Here is a 24,508-nt window from a genome sequence, read left to right as displayed (position 1 = left end):
GGCAGAGGAAGATCGGCAACAGATGTCAGCTCAGGGCAAATCTTTAAAAAAAAAAGTATATAAACTGCGCTCAGGTCTGTAGCCCTTGGAGCAATTCCTCAGAATGGTCTGTTGGACTGTTTCCCGGGCCTCCAGCTCCTCACTTTGATTATTGAATAAACTCCTTCATTTAATCTTCACCTGGACTCCATTTCAGTCAACAGCAGTCAATGCGACCATCCCAATGGACCACCCCTTCCAGCACAAGCCTGGAACGTGGTAAGCTGTTAATGTCACCATTCCCCCAGTTACTTCTATAAGGACTACGACACCCAGTGTTTGCAAAATGCTTTATTGTTCTTGCTGACACTAAAACTCACAGTTAGTCACCAGCGTCTTCAACTGGTACTCAGCTGTTTGCAACAGGCCTCCATTCTCCTGCCCCCTGCCAAGCACAGGAGATTGTAACTTAATCCTGTGATGGCCCATTCCACCCTGTGGTCCCCTTGCTTTTCTTGAAGGATGAGTGGCACCTGAATGTACTGAAATCAATTGTGATTGACAGGGAACACCCCGGCCTTTTTATATGATTTCAAGGATCCTCCCGTCCTTGACCTGATCCTTCTCAGTACACATGGGAAAACCAATGTCCAGAGAGGGACGGTATTGCCCCAATGTCACACAGCTGGTTTGCTGGGACGGAAGCCCCATCCAGACTCCCATTCCAGTGTTCCCTCCAAACCAGGATGAATTGATACTGGTATTGCTGACACGGGGCACTAGGCTTGGAAATTCGCTTCCTGGTGGAAATGTCTACTGGAATAATCTTCCTCCAGAGATTTGTGGTACTGGGCTGGGCGTCAGGGGCCCAGATTCTGGGCTTCCATCTGCCGCTAACATGCTGTGTGACCTTGGGAAAGTCAACCAACCTCTCTGGTCCTCAGTGCTAATCACTGATGAAAGGTGAGGGTAAGAACAAATGTTCTCCAAAGCACCCACGTCTTGCAATTGTGTGAAAAGAAACAATCCTCAGCATGTCAATGCTATTATTATTATTTGCGAAAGCCTCATTAGTCATCTAAACATGTGTGAATCCCTAGGTCCCGGCAGACAGATGGCCATAGTGCACGCTCGTCTTCCACCGTGGAGGCCTGCGGCCCTTCAGGAGGAATCTCCCCCCCGGGGGTGGGTCACTCTGCCGAGGAAGAGGATGTTCTCCGTGTTCTCCACAATGAGCATCAGAAAGGGCCTGTCGAACACCACCCTCAGGGGGCCCACTCTAGCCGACCTGAAGGCAAAGATCGCCCCAGTGGCTGCGGCCGCCTTGGTCCCCGACTCGTCCACCTCCACCACGGCTTTGTGCACCATCTGCAGGGGAGACACCAGACATCACCGAGCCACCAGGCGCTGGGAGAGGCCATCCCGGGAGATAGCAAAGCTTCTGCCTGCAGCATTGCCGTCAAACTCTCCGGCAGCTCATCCATGAAGCAGGTGGGAAACGATACCATTGAACAGATGCTGTGCTCCAGGTGCTGCACGGAGCGGGGGGCTCACGTGTCTTTTATTGAATTCTCATGGCTTCTCACAGCAAGAGTGTGACTCTCCAATTTTAGAGAGGGAAAGGAGGCTCAGAGAGGTCCAGTAATTGTTGGAGGTCACACAGCTAGTGGGTGAAAGAGCTAAAACCCAATTCTTAGTTCTGATTGCTTAAGACAGGACTCCTTCCCCCTATACGGTGCCGGATGTGGCTTCCCATTGCACAAAGGATAAGACCCAAAGTGAAACCTTTGCTTCTTGAGAGAAGAGAGGAGAGAGAGAGAATATGGAATGAGGAATGGAACGAAATAGGATGGAATAGAATAGAACAGAACAGAATAGAGTAGGATACAATAATCTCTGGAAGCAGGTGCTCAGAAGCTTCTGGGCTCACCTCAGACACCTGGATGTTGGAGTGGTTGGTAAGGCCGCTCAGGTCAGCTTGGGAGGTGAAGACATCACTGATTCCCAGTTTGGGGAGGATTTTTTCCAGCTGATAGGAGCCCTCAATGGAGAACTTGGGAAGGTAAAGCTCCAGCCGCCTAGAAAGAGAAAAGGACCTTTCTTAGACTCTCTTAGAGCATCCGCTCACTGAGTTCATATTCCTGCCGTCTCTCCTTGGCTTTGTGATTCTCCTCCAGACCTGTGCCTTGAGTGGAGCCCATCCTACTCTGGTCTTGGACCCAGGCTGTCCCCAGCGGCCACTGCCCACTTGATGGCACCCTCAGGAAACCTGGTCACGTCTTCCAGCCCTGCTCCCTCCAGCTGGGCCAGCCCCAGGGTCTGGGACGTCCCATGATGCTTCTGGGCTTGGAAGCAGCTCCTGGGCTGGCTGAGTCTTTCCCACCCCCGCTGTGTGGCCCTCGGGAGACACGTGTCTCCCTGGGAGTGTGTAGGGTTCGGCTGGCCCAGTGTAGTCTCAATACCTCTTTATGAACGTCTTGAACCACTTCCTCAGGATTCTCTCATGCAGTCCGTTCTCCACCTGACCCATCGTGCCCTCGTTGGGGAGAATGAACAAGGCAGTGGCATTCCCCTGGTAGGGGACCGCCACCACCTTGCAGGAGAGGTTTTGGTCCAGGAGGTAGTAATACCAATCCTCGCGTCTCATCATGGGCACCCGCACCGCCGTCTCCGAGGTCACATGGAAGTCCTGCTCTAGGGTGTTTCTGTAGTTGAAGCTTGTCTCCCACTGAGCTGAAGATTGAAATGGAAAAGAGAGAGAAATCGTCAGCTGCAGATGGAAAGCGTGGACAGGAAGCTCATTAAGCAGAGATCACCGTCTTTAGAGCGGTCCGTGGTGGCAGCGACCCACACACCCTGTGAACACGAAGGCAAGCCCTTTATAACCGTAGGGCACACTGGAACTTTTTGTGGGGCTTTCCTTCCACACTTGCAAAATAAGGAGGTTGGTTTTCAAGGCTTTGAAGGCCCTTAACCCCTAATGTTGTTTGTTTGAGTCTCTGATGTTACTTGAGGTCAAATACGCAACTGAAGAGGGTCAAACATACGGACAGTTAACAAAGTTACACTGTGTCTGGGTGACTTACACTGTTTTTCACTCTTTTCCCAATATTGGATTTTGATCTAGGCTGGGAGAGAGCTTTGCAAGGTTCCTGGAAATAGATGATTTTTCCTGCTCGGATGTCTTCACCTGTTTCCTGCTCTGTCTGCTCCCTATGGGACTTTTTGATCAAAGCAATGCAAGAAATTGTTTCTATCTTCTTAATGGTTGTCAAATATTAGCCTGTCCCAGTGTTCCACTCAGCTGATTTCACAGCTGTCCTCTGCAGCCTGGTGTAATGGGGAGGTGCTGGACCAGGGGACAAGACATCTTAGAATCCAAGCCTGATACTCACCATCTGTGACCATAAGAATGGGGGCAGGTGGTTATCAATTTAACTATTTTCTTCCTTCCCTCCCCTCCCCCTCCTTACCCCTCCTTTCTCTTCCCACCCCCCTCCTCTCTCTCTCTTCTCCCCCTTTCATCCCCTTCCCTCCCCTCCCACTATTTTCCCCCCTTTCCTCCCCTCCCCTCCCCTCTCCACTTTCATCCCCTCCCCTCCACGTTGCTCTCCTCCCCTCCTCTCTTCATCCAGTCTGCCTTCCTCTCCTTCCCATCCTCAGCCAGGCCCCATGCAGGGCACTGAGGCGTTTGGCATCCAGAAGGAGAAGCAGACACAGGAGATGAGATGAGTAGGGATATTTGTAAGAAATGACAGGGAGATAAAGATGGAGAGCTGAGCTCTGGAGGAGGGAGAGGACGCTATTAGAGAAACGGGCTCTTGTCCCTGGATTTCTCTGCTGAGGAAACAGCCCCTAGGAGGGAATGGGGGTGAGAGTCTAGGGGGCAGGGTTGCAGCCGGGAAATGCCACCAGAGGCCCTTCTAAGGTCCACAGTTCTGGCCTGAGTAGCCATGGTGTCAGTTTCTTTGAGACCATGGCAATGATGAACTCATGCTTCAGAACCTGAGTGGAAGCTGTGGTTTCAGGTGTCCCCAGGGGTCCAAAGACAAGACCCAGCTGGTCCCCAGGGGATGAAACAGCATCCCGGGGTCTTTAGCCTCACCTTACCCAGTGAGAAGGCGCCCCCCTTACCCACGGCTGCTTGTTGGCCTCACTCTCATCAACAGGCACCAGAAAGGACCAAGTTTACCCCCACTCCTTCGTGTGTGCGAGAATTGGATATTCTTTTGATAAAAGCAGTTGGAAGAAGAGAGAAGGTTCAGGTTTGAGCCCCAGGGTCTTACCTTTGAAGAAAATGTAATTCACCATAACCATGACCTCGGTGCTGTCCAGGTCCTTCACCAAGTCCACAATCTTGCCCTGAGTTTGCTTTGCCACGTAATCATTGATCTGCTTCTGGGCCCCTGCGGGGTCCCCAAAGTTGGTGGGGACAGTGTCTGCCAGGTACAGTGTCCTCACGGCACTCAGGAAGCTGTCCTGGATATGCACTGTGGGGCTGATGAATAGGGCATTGCCGAGGTTCAGCTGGAGGTCATCTCTGGGCCGGCCGAGCTCCCGGAGCAGCTGCTGGAAGGCGTTGTGGAGCTCCTCCTCCACGCCCTCCTGGAGGTTGAGGCGCAGGCCCTGCAGGATCTGCGCCTTTGTGTTGGACCGAGCCCCCAGGGAGATCATGGCCAGGGTTGTGGAGATGCTCAGAGGAGAGAAGAAGATGTTTTGGTTGGGGGCAGCAGCTGCCAAGGCCCTGTAGAGGTCGAAGGCAAAGCCGTTGGTGCCGGGGGCCACCGTGGCAGCTGTGGATGGCAGCTCCTTGACTCTCTTCTTCGTCTCACGGGAGCGGTGGCGATGGAGGGTGGCCGCCGGCGGGCTGAGGAGCACCAGGCACAAGATCAGGCCGAGTTGCATGGTGGCTATCCTCGTTCTGAAAGGGAGGGTGGGAAGATGTTCTCAGAGAGGTGTGCAGCCAGCGTGTCTTCTCAGAGAGAAGATCGGGAGGAAGTGAGTAAGACCGACATTCCAGAGAGATGTCACGGCTCGACGCGCAGCATCAAGGGAAACGAACCGTGAAGCTGAAAGTGAGGGTTTAAGGAGGGCAGGAAGGGCTGGAGGTGAGAGATTTGGTGACGTGGACGTCTAACGGTGGGGAGAGGAAGGAGAAGGCAGAGGGGTGCAGACCCAAGGTGGGGACTGGCCACCGGGGCAAGAATCCTCCCCTCTCATCCGCATGGAGGTGCACGTCACAGGTGGGACGTGGAGCCGGAGGGCTCTCCTGTGTTCTACCTGGTCAGCATCTCTAAGGTTACCGGGACTAGCAGCCTGCTTCTGCATGTGGCTCTAACCCTTGCTTTGCTCCTTGAGTGCAGCATTGGGCTTTCTATGAACTCAGACCGACTACCCCCGCTGCACCCCACAGCACTGCTGGACTAGTCCTTGTTCACTGAGCATCGACTGCAAGGCAGGCAGGGGGCCAGGCTCCTGAGAGGCATCAGTGAACACACGGATGCCAGTCGGCCCCTTCTCCTTCCCCCGGGGATGGCTCCAGGACCCTGAAAGGCCACCATTGTCCCTCAGCAGAGCCACCTTTCCCTCCTGAGGAAGTTCTGCCCTCTTAGTATGAGTACCTCAACTTCTCTCCTCTTCTGTGATGGGCCAAATCGTGTCCCCCAAATTCAAATGTGGAAGGTACAACCCCATTTCCTCAGAATGTGACTGTGTCTGGAGAAAGGTTCTCTAAAGAGGTAATTAAGTTACAATGAGGTCACATGGGTGGGCCCGAATCCAATCTGACTGGTGTCCTTGTAAGAAGAGATCAGGACACAGACACACACAGAGGACCACGTGAGGACACAGGGAGGAGAGGATGGCCGTCTGTAAGCCACCGAGAGAGGCCTCGGAAGAAACCAGCCCTGCTGACACCTTGAGCTCAGACTTCCAGCCTCCAGAACTGAGAGACAATAAACATCCGGTGCTTGAACGCCCGGACTGTGGTACTCTGTCATAGCAGCCCGAGGGGACTAAGACATCTCCTCCTCCCATGCCCTAGACAGAGCCCTCACCTCTTGTCTCTGCATCTCTCAGGTGGGCCCACCATTCTGGCGTCGTCTTCCACTTGCGGTCCCCTCCCCCCTCCCTCACATCCTCCTCTCCAACCAGAAACCCTTCCTGTGCCCGGGCGTCCCAAAGACCTCCTTCCAGCCCCCTGTGAACAGTCCCGGCTCTGCAGCCCAGGCCCCTAGGTTCAAATCTCAGCCCCGCTATTTCCTCCACGTGTGATTTGGGGCAAGTCAGCTACACCCCGTGCCTCCGTCTCCCACCTGTACAACCGAGGCAGCGCAGCGCCTGTACCAGGGGGGGCTGGGGGCTTTACGAGTCAACATACGTGCATATGCCCGGCACAGACCCGGTGCTGTGCAAGTGGGAGCTGTCGGTGTGGCAGCATCTGGCCAACGCCCGCCTGAGCCCCCCATTTCCCCAGCTGTACAATGGGGTACAGGCTTTCATGCACAGGTTCTCCTGGGAGCCTGGCGGTGGCTGGGGAACTAATGCCCGGGTTGCTGACGGCCTGGCTCCTGAGGAAAGCTCTTACTCATAGCTTTCCCCCCTGCTGAGTATTCTCCCCTCACGGACACCACGTCCTGAGGTCCCCCAGCCCCAGGGTGAGCACCGCCACAGAGTCACGTGCCATAAGCAAAACTCCAAAGGGCCCCAAAGAACTGCGTTGGACATTGCTTGCAGAGAGGCCCATGATGGAGGCGTGGGGAGGGACATGCATGCCAGCGAGCTTGGGAGTCAGGCCGACCTGGGCTGTGGTCCTGCCTTTGAGCGACAGCAAGTGACTTGAGCAGGTCCCGCTCACCACTCTGGCCTCCAAATTGCACCTGAGCCCACAAAGGAGGCTCATTTAGAATGTTCTAGCTACCCAGAACCGACTATAGCAGCCTCAGCAACCCCCATGCCCATGGGAGGCCCAGGCGCGTGGCCGGCACCCACAGGTGGATGCTGTGCGGTCTGACACATCTCAACTCCTTTAGCCTCGCCCCCACTCACAGAGGTAGGTTCTATCACTAGCTCTGTTTCACAGAGGAGTAATCTGAGGCTCAGAGAGGTCTAGTCACTTGCTAAGAGTGGCAAAGCTTGGGCTCAGACCCGGTTCTGCCCCTCAATGCCCACACGCTAAACCACTGCACCGTTGGCTTCCCCAGACCCCTGGTCCTCCATTTCCGTGCCACAACCTCCCGATTTGATATTCCCTGCCTCCACAGCCCCTAATCTGCAGGTAATTAAGAAACACAGTCTGGGCTTCCCATGCTTTTTGTTTTTCAAACAAAAACTCCCTTTTGGCTTCCACCTTGAGAGTTGCCTTCCTGGAGGTCTTTCAAGGACGTGGACGGATGGCTGAACCTCTGTGTCCTTTACACTAGTCTATTTTATGGCACATGATGGTCCCTCCCGCAAAGTGTTAGAGCCATCAGATAATTGCCTTGAAAGAAACCCTTTCAAACAGCAGCTACAGAGGCAGAGGGAGTTTCCTGCTTGGACGGAGCCCAGAGGCAGCGGACTGGGGAGCAGGAGGGAGAGCTCTGGCCTCCCAGCCTCCCAGCCTCCCATCCGTGCAGCCCTCCTGGTGACCTTGGGCAAGGCCCTTCTCCTCTCAGGCCTCAGTTTCTTCATAAACAACTGGAGGTCTGTGACACGTTGTGGCCAGTAATCTTCCTCCCTACCGCTGTCTCCCTTAAACATCAGAAGTGGCCAAAGCCACTTCTCCAAGAGCCTACTCGATCTCCTGGACAGCAGCATCTCCTTGGAGGGGGCGTCAGCTTCACTTAGGCTCCCCCCGGGGTGCAGGTTGGAGACCTAGAAATCTTGCTCCTTTGGGGCCCACTCTCTCTCTCTTTTATTAAAGCCATCATTTATTAAGGACCTATTAGACACTCTATAAATATTACTCTAGTTCATCTTTACCAAAAGTAAGCATAATTAACCCCATTCACAGCTGCATAAACTGAGGCTTAGAAAAATGAAATAGCTTGTTCCAGCCAGTGAGTGATGGAACCAGGATTAAAATCCAGATTCCTCGGACTGGTGTAACGCTGCCTCTTCGCTCCTTTTTATGGCCTCGACAAATGATAGCTTGTTCCTCCTCCCAGGTAGCTCCTGGTTCTTATCCCTGGGTGTCCCCCCACTGCTCACCTGTATTAGCTCACTTCTACTCCTCCACAGCAACATGGAGTTGGTATCATTATCATAATTGTACAGAAGAGGAAACAGAGGGTCAGAGAGGTCACTTCTGAGAAAGTAGAGGTCTCGGAGTGCTCATTCCAGGGTTTCTAGTTTTAAAGCACAGGCTTTGCCGGCACACTCCTGGGCCTCTGGTGGAAATACACACCTTTGACAGAGTTTTGTGCCAGCTTTGAGCTGGGATGAGCCTGCTCTAGGCCCTAGGAGCCTGGCACTCAGGAGAGCAGCCCCCACGGTGTGCCGGCCGAGCCTGGCCTGGCTGACTCCCCCGCTGGGCCCCCAAACAGGTGTTTCTGCCCAAATGCCCCAACCTGTCAGAGGGACTAGAGCAGCTCAATCAAAGGCGTCTGGCACCCCAGGGCAAAGCGACGTGAGGCGGCAGGGCACGGGCAGTCATCCCACTGATCTCCAACATCCACGGACCAAAATCTGCTGACGTTTATCCTGGACGTTAGGCAACAGAGTCCTAGCGGGTCGACTTTGGACTCAGTTGTGGGAGGTGCACAGCTGAGGAGGGTCTGTCCACTATCTGCTGATTACAAGAGGAGATGTCAGTCTGCGAGCCCGGGCAGAGAGGGAATAACACATTCACAGCTTCCCCAGATCCTAAAGACGCAGGGGCAGAGCATCCCGGGAGCAGGGACCTAGAGAACTTTCCTAACCCTCCTCCCCATCTCCAGACCGTCGGCAACACTTGTCTCTAAAATGTGTCTTCATTCTGCCTGCCTCTCCCCATTTTCCCTGCCACCATCCTAATGAGAGCCCCTTCTGTCTTTCGCCTGGACCACCCCACTGTTCCTCCTGCCCCCAAGAGCCGTTCTATATACGGTGTCTGGAGGAATCTCCTTGAACCACAAATATGGTCACAGCACTCGCCTGCCTAAGAACGTCATTGCTGCCCACTCCTTTGGGATAAGATCTAACTGATTTGTGCAATAACCCATGAGGTTCCATGTGGTCTGGCTCTGCCCAGCTCTGTCCAGCTCTGTCAGGCTCTCTCCAGCCTCATCCTGACCTGGTCTGCCCTCACTCACACGTCCTCTGAACACACTCCTTTTTTCAATTCCTCCAATGCGCTGAGTCCTGTCTGAGCCCTGGGCCTTTGCACATTCTGCTCTTTCGGCTGGAAACGTCTCTCCGCCTTTCTCACCAAGGCCAGCTTCTCTGTGGCTTCAGGCCTCTGCTTAACTGTCATTTCTTGGGGATACCCTGTCGATACTTGCCCTCCACCCCCCCATCCACTGTTATCTCTCTAGCGGCCCCTTGATTGTTTCTCTCATGGCTGCATCAATGACAGAAGCGCAATTACAAGTGCGTTTGTTGTTGACTATTTTTGTTCCAGCCTCTCTCTCCGCCACTAGAACATGTGCTCATAACAGAGAGGATCCTCGTCTGGGCTTACCCTGGCTGTGAGACTTCCAAGTCAAGGACGAGATGTCCAGTCACCTTTGTGGAATAAACCAATGAACGAATGAATGAATGGGCCTCTGTCTCCTCCTCTGTAATTCAGAGGTGTCAGACCACACGCTGGACCGAGTCGTGGAAACGAGCCAGGCTGGGCACCTAGAGCTGAGCTCTCCCGGCCCTGGGGCTAACTTGTCAGTTGACCTTGAATAACTCCCCTGCTGCTGCTCAGCTTCCGTTTCTTTCTTTAAAACCACTTTATTGAGGTATGACTGACTACAAAAAGCCATTCATATTTAACACATACAACCTGATGAGTTTGGGGCTGCATACACACCCATGAAACCGTCCACACCATCAACACATCCACCACCATCTTTCCTCCACCCGCCCGCCCTCCTTATTCCTCATGCTGTGGTTTCCGATCTGTGAATGGATGAGGATGTTGGCCCAGCGGAGCAGTTTCCCTTTTATTGTTATAGTTCTTGCCAAAGGCCCCACCCTTAGAAAAACTGAACATTCCACTCATTTTATGCCTACATTTTGTTTATTTAACAAACGGCCCAAAGGCATCTGGTGCCCCAGCGGCCATTGTGACCATTCTGGGTGGCAGCTCCTGGACAGGGCCACCTTGTCACAGGGAAACATTTCATTTGATCATTTTTCCTGATTGCCAAGGGTCCGAGATTCCAGGCACAGAAAACCACCAAGCTATGGTTTACCAAGTGCCTCCTGGGTCCCAGATATTTTGTCCACACTCCCTTATTTCAGGGTTTCTCAACCTCGGCACTGGTGGCATTTGGAGCCGGATCTTTCATAGTTGTGGGGCTGTCCTATGCATCAGACGACTGTTAATAGCATCCCTGGTCTCTGGATGCCATTAGCAGCTGCCCTCCAGTTGTGACAACTAAAAAGTTCTCCAGACATTGGCAGATGAGCCCTCGGGATTCACCCGAGTGAGAGCCCTCACCTAATTTAATCTTTACGGTCACCCCCGTGCAGAGGTCACACCACACATGTAATAAGGTGCATTTTACCTATAAGGAAACGGAGGCTCAGCCAGATTTAGTGTCATGCCCAAGGTCACGCAGCCAGCGGGCTCTCTGTTGCCGCAGAGGCCCTGGCTCCTTCTGCACCCATGTGGAGAGTTTTCCTGTTCACACTGGGGTACCTCCAAAGCTTTTAAGCCCTCCAAACCCCAGAGCTCCACAGTCCCCTCCTCGCCTTCCTCGCACGCCCTCAAGCCCACAGGCCTGCCGTCATGGGGCCTGTACTTACGCTGTCCCGTGGCCGAACGTGCACACCGTGGACGTGACAGTCCCTCAGGCTCAATAAAGGGCAGACGGCTGGCTGGACTGGAGCCAGTGTTTGTCACTGACCACGGCGGGGGCCTGACTCCACCTCTTCTCCGGCCCCGCCCAGCCTGCCCGGCCCGTCCCCAGGCCCGCAGGCTCCCAGCCAACAGGCAGGCTGCCGCAGAGTCCCTTGAGCTCCCTGCCCGCAAGCCCGCACAGACCACCATGTGCCTGCACAGCACGGACCCCCACCAGCTGCCCACATTCCAGCCACAGGGAAAGGGACACCCTCCGGCAAACCTACCTTTCTCCTGGCTGGTCCCTTTGCTTCCTGCAGCCGATTTGCCATAGATCTGAGGGAGTGGGGCATGAGCCCAAGACCCCCACAGGCATATGTGCTTCCAGAATTCAGGGACCCCAGCAGTCAGATTCCGGTGGGAATCAGCGGGAGTGAGAGAGCGTCACGACAGCCTAGATGAAGGGTCCTTGCATGCAGCCTCCTCATTGTGCCGTAACTGAACTGAGGCTCAGGAAGATGAGGGGACGTTTCAGAGTTGTGGGTCCCACTGGGGACAAAGTGGGGCTGAGTGCCCAGGTCACTGACTTCAAGGCCAGTGCTCCTTGCTTAGAAAAGGTCCGTGTCTAGGATTTCCAAGGACTCAGCTGGACTGTCCTTTTCTATCTTGAAATTGGGGCTCCCAATCTCAGCCCCACACTTTGAAGAGTATTTCCCACTGGTACAGGGTGCTGGTACCGGGTGCCGGCTCAAGCCTTGTTTCGTTCCCAAGGTCCCATGCCTGGGCTTCTAATTCCAGGATGTGCTGTGTGTGGTCACTGCCCAGAAGGTGGTGTGGGTGAGGTGGGGTGTGGAGCTGGCGGAGGACACAGAGGGCCTGGCATTACCCCAGGAAAGCGACCTTGATGCCCAACCAGTGGGGTCCCTCTAGAACCAGTGAGACATTTCGCTTCCCTCTCCATGATTTGGGGCCCAGTTGTGGCCCGTTATCCCTGCTCATCCTGACAACCACCCTGCAAGGGGCATGCTGAGCTCCTTTCCAGTCTAGAGACAAACACAGTTACGAGCAGGCATGAGCGCTCCCTCTGCTCACTGGCCTCGCAATGCGTCAGAAGGCAGGCACCAGTAGCCCTGTCGATCACTGAGAAGACAAAGGCAGAGAGAGGTGAGGCAATCAGTCCAAAGGCACACAGCTAGTAAGGAGAGGCGTTAACAAGGGGGAAGCCGGGTGTCTTCTGTCCAGGTTTTGCTTTCTGTCCATTGCGCCCCATGACATAAGCAAGAGTCCTCTATTTCATAACCTAGAGACCCTTAAGCTATGTTCTCTAGGGTGGGAATCGCGTTACCTACCTGTGGTGGGATGGCTAATGCCCCCCAAAGATATCCACAGCCTAATACCCAGAACCTGGGAGTGTTACCTTATGTCACAGAAGGGACTTGGCAGATGGGACCAAGTTAAGGATCTTGAAATGGGGGACTATCACGGATTACCTAGGAGGGTCCTAAATGTCATCACAGGGGTACTTATAAGAGAGATAGGTGGGAGATCAGAATCAGAAGAAGGCAACGTGATCATGGAAGCAGGAGGAGAAAAGACCCTGTGATGTGGGGCCAGGGGCCAAGGACATCCAGGAGAAAGCCCTGCCAACATCTTGATGTTGGCCCAGTGAGACCTATTTTGGACTTCTGACCTCCATAACTGTAAGACAGTAAATCTGTGTTGTTTTCAGCCTCTAAGTTTGTCATAGTTTGTTACGCCAGCAACAGAAAGCTACTGCAACAGCCCAGAATGGGTGCCCAATGAAAACGCTTGGGAAAGACAGGACCAACTGAGACCCTGGAGGACTTCTCCATCCTCTGTGTGCTGCTCATAGAGACATCCCATGTGCTTTTTCCCAAGCTTACATTTTAAGGAATATCTTGAGAATTTGGGGGACATCAGTGGCAACCCGTGACTCCCCACTGCCACTCAGAAAGGGCTCTGAAGGAATGGGGCTGAGGATGGTGAGTCTCGGGGGGAGAGGTCTGAGGGCCTCTCAGGAGGTGGTGCCTCAAGGATTACTCTGCCTGGGCCACCATCACAGACTACCCCAGGCTGAGTGGCTTAACCAGCAGAAATTCATTTCTCCCAGTTCTGGAGGCTAGAAGTCCAAGATCAAGGTGATATCAGGGTTGGTTTCTGGTCAGACCTGTGTTCCTGGTTCATAGATGGTGTTTCTTGCTGTGTGCTCAAATGACCTCTCCACTGTGCACATGCAGAGAAAGAGAGAGACACCAGTCCTATGGGATCAGGGCCCCACCTTATGACCTCGTTTAACTTTAATTAGTTCCCTTAAAAGATGAAGGCCCCGTCCCCAAATGCAATCACATTGGGGGGTTCGGGCTTCAACATACGAATTTTTGGTGGACACAGTTCAGTCCATAACAGCTGGGGTGAGAGGGCAGGATGGGCCAGTGGCCAGAATACGGGAATTCAAAGGACTAGACAGCTCATGATAGATTAATTTTTCCATTGACATCAAGAGTGGCAAAGAGCACTGTGCCGGGAGGCGAGCTTCGCCCCAAACAGAGGTGGCTTCTGCTCAGCCCACTGAGTGCTTGTAACAGTGTTGAACGGACGTGCCTCTAATTAAATGGGGGCTCTTACTGTCTCAGCTGCCTGGTCCCCACTGTTCATGTAACCTGCCAGCCCTGGTGGGCATATGAAGTCATGACCTTGTCCTAGAGGAGAGAGTTGTAATAGAAGATTAAATGAGATAACAATAGTTAACATCTGTAGAGCGTCAAAGACGTGTGCTTTACATACAATAACTCATCCAGCGCCTACAATAGCCTTATGTGTTAGGAAATATCACGTCCATTTTGCAGGGGGGAGAACTGAGGCAGAGAGAGGTGGCCCAAATCTCATACTGTATTATGGGTTGAACTGCGTCCCCCCCAAAATTGAAGCCCTAACCCCTAGTACCTCAGAAGGCAACCTTATTTGGAAATAGGGTCGTTGCGATGTAATCAGTTAAGATGAGGTCACACTGAAGTGGGGTGTGCCTTTAATCTAATATGACTGACGTCCTTATACAAAGGGGAAGTCTGGACCCAGACACGCACACAGGAAGAACGTCACATGAAGGTGAAAGCAGAGAGCTACAAGCCAAGGAACGCCACAGACTGCCAGCAAACCAGAAGCTGGGCAGAAGCCTGGAGCAGATTCTCCCTCACAGCCTCAGAAGGAACCAGCCCTGCTGACATCTTGATCTTGGACTTCCGGCCTCCAGAACTGTGGGACAATAAGTTTCTGTTCGTTAAACCACTCCATTTGTGGCACATTATTATGGCAGCCCTAACAAACTAATAGACTCAGTAATTGGTGGAGTCCAGATTGGCACCCAGGCATTCTGCCCAAAGTCTGGGTTCTATACTCAGATGCTCCGTGGCCTCTTAATACCTCCTGGAAACACTTCTCAGTGTCTTGCTCAGAGCTCAGGTCAGAGCTCAGGAGCTGTTAGTCTTTGATCTGCCTCTTCTCAGAGAAGGGCCCCTCGCCTTCCCAGGCAGCCGGGGGTGGAACGCACTCCTTTCTGCCCTTCGCCCACCGAATTCAGTCAGAGCCACGGGCTCCTGGGTCTGTATCTCCAGGACGTGCAGTGTCCATCCTTCCCTCTCTACTGCTGCAGCTGCTGTGGGGCTCTGTGCCCCCTCACAGGTGAGGAAATGAGATTCAGAGTCACGAAGTGCGAGCCCCCCAGCACAGGGTTAGTGGGGAGGCTGGGATTGCAGACCTCCTGGTCTCACGCCAATTTCCAGCGCCTCCCCGGCCACCCGGGAGATCCCTCTGGCTTCCCGGCCGTGGCCAATCCCCACTCGGAAACTGTTTGTTGAATGAGAGAGCGAATAACCGAATGAAGCCCTGACACATCTCTACACACCCACTTACGAGAGCCATGCAGACTCCTCACCTCCACAGGCACCTGGGGTCCCCACTACAACACCCATGCTCACGGCACTCGTGCTGCCTCCCTCTGCACCCCACCTGCAAAGTACAGAAAGACTCCCCTTTCCTGCTGGAAGAGAACGCCTGACATCCCGAACACACACGGCCCCTCAGCGCTAAAGCTGGTCCTAGAGAAGCATGGCTCCTAAGTGTCGTAACAAGGGCCGCGCAGACAAGAGATCCCATAGGAGAGCGGCGAGCGGGAAGGCCAGGAGGCCCAGGAGGCTCACTCTGGGGACAAGGTCTCCTGCACAGAGCCTTTCCACTTTTTTTTAATGTTCCAAAAGGGCATTTTGAAATCTGAGGAGCTGGACTAAATATTTACCCAATCAATTCCGGGGATGTGTTGGGGGTGGTGACGTGGGACAAATAGCTGGGACCTTGCTCAGGGTATAGCCTTTTCCATTCGTTCGTTCGTTCATTCATTCCTTCATTCCTTCACTCATCCGTTCATTCGCCAAATATTGGTTGGGCCTCATTCACATGCAGACCACACAATCAACACTGGGGCCAGTTATGGGGGTGAGTGAACGGAATGTAGGGTGAATGGGGCCCTGCCTTCCAGATGTTCCATCTAATGGGGCAGGGCTGGGGGCAGAGATGACTACCGGCCAACCTTGTACGATGGTAGGATGACAGTCTGCCCTTAGGGAAGAGAGGAAGCCTTCATAGGAGAGCCTGGCAGAAAGCAGATTCTCCGAAACCGGGAGGGGAGCCTTCTGGCTGATAGGGACCCATAGGGGCAAAGGCCTGGAGGAGGGAAGCTATCGGCAACCTGGAAACACAGCAAGACTTTCCATGACTGAAGTCATTGGATACATGAGAGCAAGAAGAGGGACTGACGCAAGAGAGGCAGGCAGGGACCAGAGCAGCGAGGGCCTTGACTGTGGATAGAGGAGTTCAAACTTTATCTTGTAGGCAATAGGGAGCCATTGAGTGCTTTTGAGCAGAGGAGGGACGAGCTTAATCAGAATAAGGAGGCATCACTCTCAAGACAGAACTGAGGGTGACTTCTCCCCTCTTGTCCCCTTCACTCCCCAGGGCTTCACTCATTCACACATCACCCCAGCGGTGCTGTTGCCATAGTAACCCCAAGCCTTGGCCTCCTTTCTGGCTTGTCTGAGAATCCTGAATCCACCTACCCACCTGCCTCTGTCAGGGCAGAGTCAGGAGTGGATCCGCCTGGGCCTGACTTTATTTCTTGCCAGACCGTTGAAAACCAGAATCCACCCTCCCAGCAGGTCCAGGAGGAAGTGGACCAATATTTGAGCTAACAGTCTTGCTTTTCAGCCAAGAAAAGCAGGGGGCAGAAAGGAGACTGTGCCCTCCTCTCAGCCTCGGAGGGCCTGAGGTCCTGAAGCATTGCCACGTCCTTGTCCACATGGCCCAGAGCTGGTGTGGTCGACATGGCAAGGGTCTTGCCCAGCGATGTCCTTGTTTGGGCACTTCCCGGTGTCAGCATTCTCCTGCGGCTGTCCTGTCGTGCTCAGGGCTGTGTTTTAGAGGCAGGAAGGGACAGACCCCAGAGCCTTCTCCCTCCGCTCTCCTTCCTTTCCACCATGGCTTTTTCCACCATGAAAAAGTGGTCTGTCTCTTGCTCCGGATATTGGTTTCCCGCAAAGAGCCTATTCCTGTGGTTGTGCCATTACTTGGGCCAGGGACCATGTCACACAATCCCCTAAACAGGCGTCAACACCGGAGGTGGCTCTCAGACTTTTCTTCAGTCACTGGGAAAAACTCTGGGTTTGTGACAGTGAGATCTCTTGTCACCAAGAAAACCCATGGGCCCTTCCCAGAGAAACGCATTTGCCAGAAATTGCTGAGGTTTGGGACAAACGCAGCCAGGTGCTGCCAGGCTGTGCCCTCCTGTGGGAGGAGGAGTGGTTTACTCTCTCGGATTCTGGGTAGACCCTCCCCAGAGCATTCACCCCACACACTCAAAGACGGTCTGAGCTGGACCACCTGGGCCCATTTATCTAGGTGGGGGATACTGAGGCCCAAGACGGGAGGGGATTTTTCCAGGATCCCTGAGCACATCAGTGGCAGCATCAGGATGTGAAGACAGGACTCCAGGCTCCAGCTCATGCTCTTTCCTCTTCCCCAGTGCGTCCCATGACCACAGCCATCTATTCTGGGAGCTATACTGGCCACATCTCCATGGCCACAGGCGTGGGCAGTGCCTGTGCCACCCCAGGTGGCTGCCCACCTCACTGAGCCTTCTTCACCGTCTCTGTGGCAGCTGCTTGGTTGGTACTCCCTACCAAGGCCTTCTGAGTCCCAGCTCTAGAACAAAGCACCCACCTGCCTGGGGGCTGCTGGCTGCCTACACACCGTCTGCTTTCTGCACACACCTCACCAACCCATTGGAACTTGGAGCACCTTGAACCCTGTGTCTGGGACCGGGTACACCAGGGGAGTGCGGGGCAAACCCAGAGGGATGGGCAAAGGACACTTTTATGGAGTATCTGCCACGTGCAAGGCACCGAACCAGGCTGCTCATGGCCATCATTTTGTTTAACCCTTACAACCACCCTGGAGGGTTTCTCCCACTTTCTAGGGCGTAAACTTGCTCAAAGAGGTGAGATGAACTGCCCAAGGTTGCACAGCCTGGGGCGCTGGGTGTCCAGTCCACACCCATCTCGTACCACCCACGTCTCTCCCCCTCCCCAAAAGCTTCTGCCCTGGACTCTCGGCATCTTCTTCATGCCACATTCAGAACAGAGAGCTGCTCACACCCAGCCCTCCAGGCCACATCTTCCTGCTTGTAAGAGACAAGCCAGCCCTAGGAGCACTGTGGTTCCATGGGGTTTACCACCCTGCCCAGAAAGAAGATGCTCTGAGTGTTGGTGGAAAAGATTACCACCAGGAAGGGCCAGTTGAACCAAAAGACCCGGTGATTGTGCGGGACAGACAAAAAGGTGCCAAAGTTGCTGGTGGCCGCTACCGCCTGGGTGCCAACCTCATCCACCTCCAGGATGGCTTGGTAGAAACTCAGGAGGGAAATCGCAAGCGTTACCTCTAAGGGAATGTGAATAGGGGCTTCGGGTAGGCTAGGGGAACCAGAGATCGCTGGACATCAATACTACACCCGAAGCCGCTTGTTGGGGATGTCACAGCAAGAATTTCTACACTAGGTGGCTGTTGAGCTGGATGACCTATTATTTATACGATAACAATTGCCATCACTAATTGAGCACTGGCTATGTGCCTAGTGCTCTTTTTAATCTTCATAACCACCCTATGAGGTCAACGTATGATGCCCATTTTACAGATGAATAAAATACATTCAGGGACTAGGTAACCCCCCATTGCCGTACTAGGTGGGACTGGAATTCAAGCCCTTGAGTGCACTTTTGTGTTACTGAGCGGAAGTCCTAGGTTCCTTTCTCTGGTCTAAGGAATCTGATATGCACGCACTCAACCCAGCCTCGTCTGTGTCCTTCCTCTGTCACCCTCCATTGCCATGATCTATAAGGGCGCCATCTCCTCAGCTTGACCGGAGAGCTCTCTGTGGGCAGGGGCTGGATGGACACTGTACTCACCACGTGGTAGGCTGGTTCGTGGATGTCGGTGCCTGTGGATGATCGAACAGACTCAGGCTCTGAGAATTCCCGTGGTGGCAGGGAGACCAGCAGGTCCCGAGGGGTGGATGTTTCTTCCGCTGAGGTCTCCAGGGCTGGATAACTGCTGTTGACTCACCTTGGACACCTGCAGGTTTAGCTCTTCGTTGAAGCCGGATGAGTGAGCCCGCTGCAAGAACAGGTCTAAAACCCAGCTTGGGCAAATTCTGATCTAATTTATAGGAACCAGAAAGGGAGAACTTGGGGAAATACGACTTGGGATCCCCGTAAAAATACCTGAAAGAGGTGCTGGGTGAAACAGTGGGCTCATGAACAAGGCAAGGGTCCCATGGGCTGTCCTCTCGTTGACTGCACTCTCTAGCTGGCTCCACTCCAACTGAGTTCTGTCACTACAAACACCCATTTCGTCATCCAGGGGCATAAGGCCTGGCTCCTTTGCCGCCATCCCTCCTGTTGTTGAAGGACCCCCTTCCCTTGGGAGCTCATCTTCAGCAGAGGTTGCTTTCTGTGGGCGTGCCAGGTGCCCAGGGAGATGCAAATCTCTCTACGTGTTAGTTTAGCCTCTCTCTCTGATGGGGCCCTGTTGGTTTCACTTGTTTAGAACCAGAAGATTTCTTTGGATGGAATTCCTCTGCCACATGAGTTGCATGAATTTTCCACCATATATGGCCTCGAGCCGAAGTCCTTTTCTTACATGTGGTTGGAGACTTTTCCCACTCATAGCCCCAGGGGGATGGGAAACTTCCTCGCTACTTCCTGGGGCAGTGGATGAAGTCTTCTTACACTGCTCCGTGCCAGCTCAGTCAGCCATCTTGACTGGAGGTCTGCTCACCCACTGTACAGGGGTAGACCCTCCGAGAGCCAATGTCACTTCACCCAAGTCTTGTGCAGTACAAGGACGACATCCAGAGCCAGAACGCAACTCCTAGTCTGGTTCTCTTTTCACTGATGAGGGGGAAATCTTATTTTGGATGCAATAGGAGACTTCATTATTTAAGGAAACCCACGGAAATTCTTAGAGCAAAGGAGAGTTCTTCCATTACTTGGCCATTGTCTCCTATTTGGGGGCACTGGCTTCCACGAGAAGGGTCCATTTGAAGGGGAGTGCTGCAGATCAGCACCATGTGGCACTTGGATAACCTTCTGGAGCAAGTTGTTCCACCTCTTAGCATCTCTGCAGTCCAAACCTCTTCCACCGGCTTCATCTCCCCTGGGTTAGGAAGGATGAAAGGCCCGTTGCATTTCCTTTGTAATCCATCCACAGCACTGAGCAGGGCAAGTGTCTGTCGTGAAGATACCAGCGGTACTGTGGATTCTGAAGCATCATAAGCACCTTGACTGTTGTGTTTTCATCAGCAGAAGTCTTGGGGAGTGGTCATTCAAAGAGTGAAGGGTTTCTCGCACAGAGCTGAAGGGAAGAAGGGAAGAGGGTACAGGGCATCCATGGACCAACAAGCCAATCCTCCAGCCAGGGGATGCCCCCTAACTGTCACTCTAGACCCCCACCTCACCATCCTATCAGTGGGTACCAGATCATTCAAAACCTGATATGCCTGAGGAACGGATCTCTCAGGGCTCATTTAGGTTGTAAAATGAGAGATTCCAGAGGACATCAACAATGTTGTTTCCTGTCTTCACCAATTACTTGAATTATTGCACTTACAAATTTTGCCAACTGGATGTTTGTGTAGCGGTGGCTCATTGTGGTTTTGATGTGCACTTTCTTGGTTAAAAACGAGGTTGAGTAACCTTTTGTATGTTTATGGACCTACTCGATATCCATTTCCTTCAGTTCGGCGCCAGGTCAGTGTTCTCCCTGTATCTCTGTAGGGCTGTTTCTTAGTGGCTCACGGTTCTTTCTGGATACAAACCGTACATCAGTTAGGTCGGTTGCAAACTGCGTCTCTCGTCTGACTTGTCTTTTCTCTCTCATAACGGGGTGTTTTGGTGACTGAAATTCTTAACTTTAATGCAGTGGACATATAGGCTTTTCTTTTATGGTTGGATCTTCCATGTCCTGTTGAGGAAAATCTTCCCTACCTCAAGGTCCTGAAGATACTCCCCTATACTATCTTCTAGAAGCTGTAGTCTTATCTTTGCATTTAGGACTTTACTCCACCTGGAACGAATACTTATGATTGGTAGGAGGGAGGGGCCAAAGCCATTTTTTTTTCCCCATCTGGGTACCTAGTTGTCCTAGCATCAATTAAAATAAAAATCCATTCTTTGCCCGATGCTCTGTCATGCCAGCTTTGATATCCACGGGGCCATTTCTCGGCTCTATTCTGGCCTCTCTGTTTTGTCTCCTTGGTCTATTTGCACCACACAGTCTAAATTAATACAGATTTCTAATAATTCCTGTTCTCCGCAGCAAAGTTTGCCCATCTGAGCTATCCTTGGCCCTTTGCACCCTCACAGACATTTTAGATTCAACTTGTCAATTGCCACCAAAAAGAAAGAAAAAAACCTGCTAGAATTTTGATTGAGATTATATGAAATATTTAGATTAACTGGGGGAGAATTGACATCTTCACCATACAAGTCTTCCTCTTCATGGACATAGCACATGTTTTGAAAATTTAAGTCTACTTTAATATCTCTTGATGTAATCTCATCTACAGAGACCCGGCACCCCTTTTGCTGTTTTCTTCTGTGTATTTTTCATTTTTGAAGATAAGCCACAACTGTTCCACTGCTCTCACCACGCGGCCTCGACTGAGGTCTTGGGGCTACAGTTAGGTCCCCAGGGTGACGGCAGCTGTGTCAGAGGGCAGACTGTCTCCATCCTCCTTCAATTTCTGGAGAACCCTCTTTCTTGTGCTGAGAATACTAACCCAGCTGGAACTACGTCTCTTCAGGAAGAGAGCACCAAAAATCTTCATTATTTCTGGCCAGGACTATAGGTAGGGCAATGGTATATACTATACATTTAAAAATTATATTATATTTTTAAAGGAATGGAGTCAGTAAAATATTGTGCAGCCACTAACATGAGATCTAAATAAAGTTTACAATAAAACTACACACACGCACACACAGAGTGCATATAAAAACTAGCAAAATTTGAATAAAACTTGTAGACTGCATCAGTGTTTTGGCTTTGCTATTGTACTACAATTATATGAGGTGTTTTCTAGGGAACCTGGGTGAAAGGTACATGGGAACTCTCTGTACTACTTTTGCAATTTACCAAGAATTTACAGTTATTGCAAAATTAAAAAGGTTATAAAGGGGCAGGCCCGGTGGCATAGCAGTTAAGTTCACACACTCTGCTTTGGTGGCCCGGGGTTCATAAGTTCAGGGCCTGGGTGTGCACCTACACCTCTGTGAGCTCTGCACGGCCCTGCGCTCCATTCACCAAAGGGTATTTTCTCATCTACTCCACAAACATCCATGGTGCACTTTACAGGTTACAAAATCACTTTTACGTCATTCTGTCTGACCCTCTCACCCAGGTAGAGATCTTAGAACTGTATTCTCATTATCTCCCTGCATAGATGAGATCACTGATATCCAACGTACGATTTGCCCAAAGTCCCAGGAATAGCATTGGTCCTTTTTCCTAAGGAACTTAACCTGCCTAAAATAGGAGGCTCAGTTTTCTCCACCTAATCTGCTCTGCCCCACTAAATGGCCCTACCATTATCTCCTTCTCAGCCCAAAAACCCAGCAGTCATCTCTAACATCTGTCTGAGCTTCCATCCACCCCCACCCCATTCAATCAGTCGGCACACCCTCCAGGGGCTTCCTTCACTCTCCCAGCCCCCTAGTGCTGTCATCCGCATCCAAGACTCCAGCATCCTTCACCCAGATGAGGGGGCAAAAAATCTTTCCTATAAAGGGCCAGACAGTAAATATCTTGGGCTTTGGGGGCCATACAGTCACTGTTGGCTCTACTCATCTCTGCTGTGCTAGCTAGGAAGTGGCCACAGACAAGGCGTGCATGGATGGGTGTGGCTGTGTTCCAGTAAAATTTTATTTATGGGTGCTGAAATTTGAATTTTATATACTTTTGGTGTGTTACAAAATATTGTCCTTCTTTTGATTTTGTCAACTGTTTGCAACTTTCATAGTTATATTTTGTCTTGCCTTCTTAGCTCGTGGGCAATACAAAGACAGACAGTGGGCCAGATTTGACCCACAGGCAATAGTTGGTGGACACCTGATCATAGACCACCGCAGTAACTTCCCTGCTTGTTTTCCTATGCTCTGCTTTCCACACAGCTGTTGGAGAGATCAGTTACAGACACTCGTGAGACCACTTTGCTCACCCTCTCAACACCCCTCCCCACAACATGGCTTCCTACCAACCTGTAACCCCATTCCCAACTCTCATGCGAGTCTCTCTCGAGCTTTACAGTGAAGTTACCCAGAGTTCCCCTGTGGCAGGAGCTCTCCAAAACCACTTGGAACTGGAGCCAGAGACCTGGGTCCCAGGCTGTGTGCGGCCCCGGGGGAGGCTGTTCCACGTCAGGGCACTAGTTCCCTCATTGGTGCAGCGAGGAGGTTGGCGCATCCCGTGTGGGGGTCTTTTTAGCCTTAGATTTTGTCACCTTTAGGTAGAGTGACCAATTTTCCAGTTTGTCCAGGACATTCCTAAGTTTTAGCACTGAAAGTCTTGTGTCCCAGAACTCCCAGTGCTGGGCAAACCGGGGTGGTTGGTCCCCCTCCCTTTAGAGTCTCCGCTGTGGCCGTCAGAGGGTTCCTCACTGCACAGGCAAGCCTGGAGTGGACCCCGGGCAGCTGTCTGAGCTCTGGAGGTGGGCCGGGGATGTGGCTTGGGTTTATGAAGCCCAAGAAGATTGGAGAAACCTCTCAGCATCACCTCCCAGCATCCCGATCACATAATCATTGGCAAGCAGACCCAGGGCTGTGGTACGGAGTCTCGACCCAGAGAGGAAGCTCACGGGATGCTGGCTCACCTCCTCCCAAAAGATCCCCCTCTTCCCTCCCAAGGGGACCCCAAGAGGGTTCACTCCTTCCTGTTTGTGTTATGCATTGAGGTTTGCCTCACACTTGCTTTTCCCTGAGGCCCATGGGAACCCCTTAGTGGGTCTGGTCCCCGCTCTGGGTTTTTGTCACACTCCCCCATCTCACCCCATCCCTAGGAAAATGAAGAGTTGGACCAGACCCGGGGCAGCAGACTCCAGTGCCTCCAGGAACTTGGTAAGGCCACTTCCAAGGTGACGTGGTGGGGAACGGTGAGCATGTGGGACTGGAGAGAGTAGGTCCCTGCAGCCAGACAAGACCCACCTGGGGGCCGGATCCCGCCCAGGGCCTCCAGTTTGCAAGCCTGGACTGTGTGATTTCTGAGGAGCCTTCCAGCTTTACATTGCATGGTTCTATGATGGAGCTGGCTGAGATGTCACATCTTGGACTTCAAGGACCGTGCATCCCAGGAACCAGGGAGGCGTGGGGTGGGAGCAGACCCCTTCTTGGGTCAGGAAGCCAACTGCACATTTTCTCTTTAATTCTGGAGCTCGAAGGTGCTTTCTCGCCAGTAATCAGGGAGCCTCAGCACCCTGGGACCATTCTGGGGCAGCTGGATGTGCGGGTGACGTCTGACTGTTTCTCAAGCCGTTTGGGGAAGGACCAAAGGAAGTGACGTAGCCCTCAATGCCACGTCAAAACGTGGATGAGATGCCCTTGACCATTTGGCCTTCCTCTAGTAGACTTTCCTGAATGTTTCTCCAGGTACTTGGGGCCTTAGCTTGAGTGGAACAGACACCATTGAGCAGCAAGGTCGTGCTGGAAGCCCTGAGCTGGGCGGAGCGCAGAGTGGCAGAGTAGGTCCAAGCACGGGCCTGGACCCGGGCGGCCTGGGGCCCAAATCTCAGCTCTGCTGCTGCGCACAGCGAGGTTCAGGGTCACGTCCAAATTCACATGACGGAAACGCATCAACGCCAGGCAAGAGAGGACGCGGTGTGCCAGAGAAGAGCGAGGGCTCTCACGTCACTTCTCTTTCTCTCTCTCTCTCGCACACACGCACACACACACACAGAGTACT

At 52.7% G+C, this 24,508-nt stretch overlaps 1 protein-coding gene across 3 annotated transcripts; it reads right to left on the bottom strand.

The window, feature by feature from the left end:
• Positions 1–315: 315 nt before the first annotated feature.
• SERPINA5 (serpin family A member 5) lies at positions 316–11,643 on the bottom strand. Of its 3 annotated transcripts, none has more exons than XM_046646933.1 (5): positions 11,221–11,643; positions 4,266–4,900; positions 2,442–2,712; positions 1,910–2,057; positions 316–1,347 (listed from the first exon to the last, which is right to left on the bottom strand). In XM_046646933.1, exons 1-5 carry the CDS (start codon positions 11,307–11,309, stop codon positions 1,141–1,143), a joined length of 1,350 nt encoding a protein of 449 aa, XP_046502889.1. In that variant the 5' UTR covers positions 11,310–11,643; the 3' UTR covers positions 316–1,140. The 3 variants fall into 3 exon arrangements, with proteins under 3 accessions (XP_046502889.1, XP_046502891.1, XP_046502890.1); XM_046646935.1 differs by lacking the exon at positions 11,221–11,643 and adding an exon at positions 10,900–11,049; XM_046646934.1 differs by lacking the exon at positions 11,221–11,643 and adding an exon at positions 10,659–10,711.
• Between the last annotated feature and the right edge of the window lie 12,865 nt (positions 11,644–24,508).

This window comes from Equus quagga, chromosome 20, assembly GCF_021613505.1.
Source record: "Equus quagga isolate Etosha38 chromosome 20, UCLA_HA_Equagga_1.0, whole genome shotgun sequence".
NCBI lineage: Eukaryota > Metazoa > Chordata > Mammalia > Perissodactyla > Equidae > Equus > Equus quagga.
Note: the sequence above shows the minus strand (reverse complement) of the source record. Positions and strands in the feature narration are given on the sequence as shown.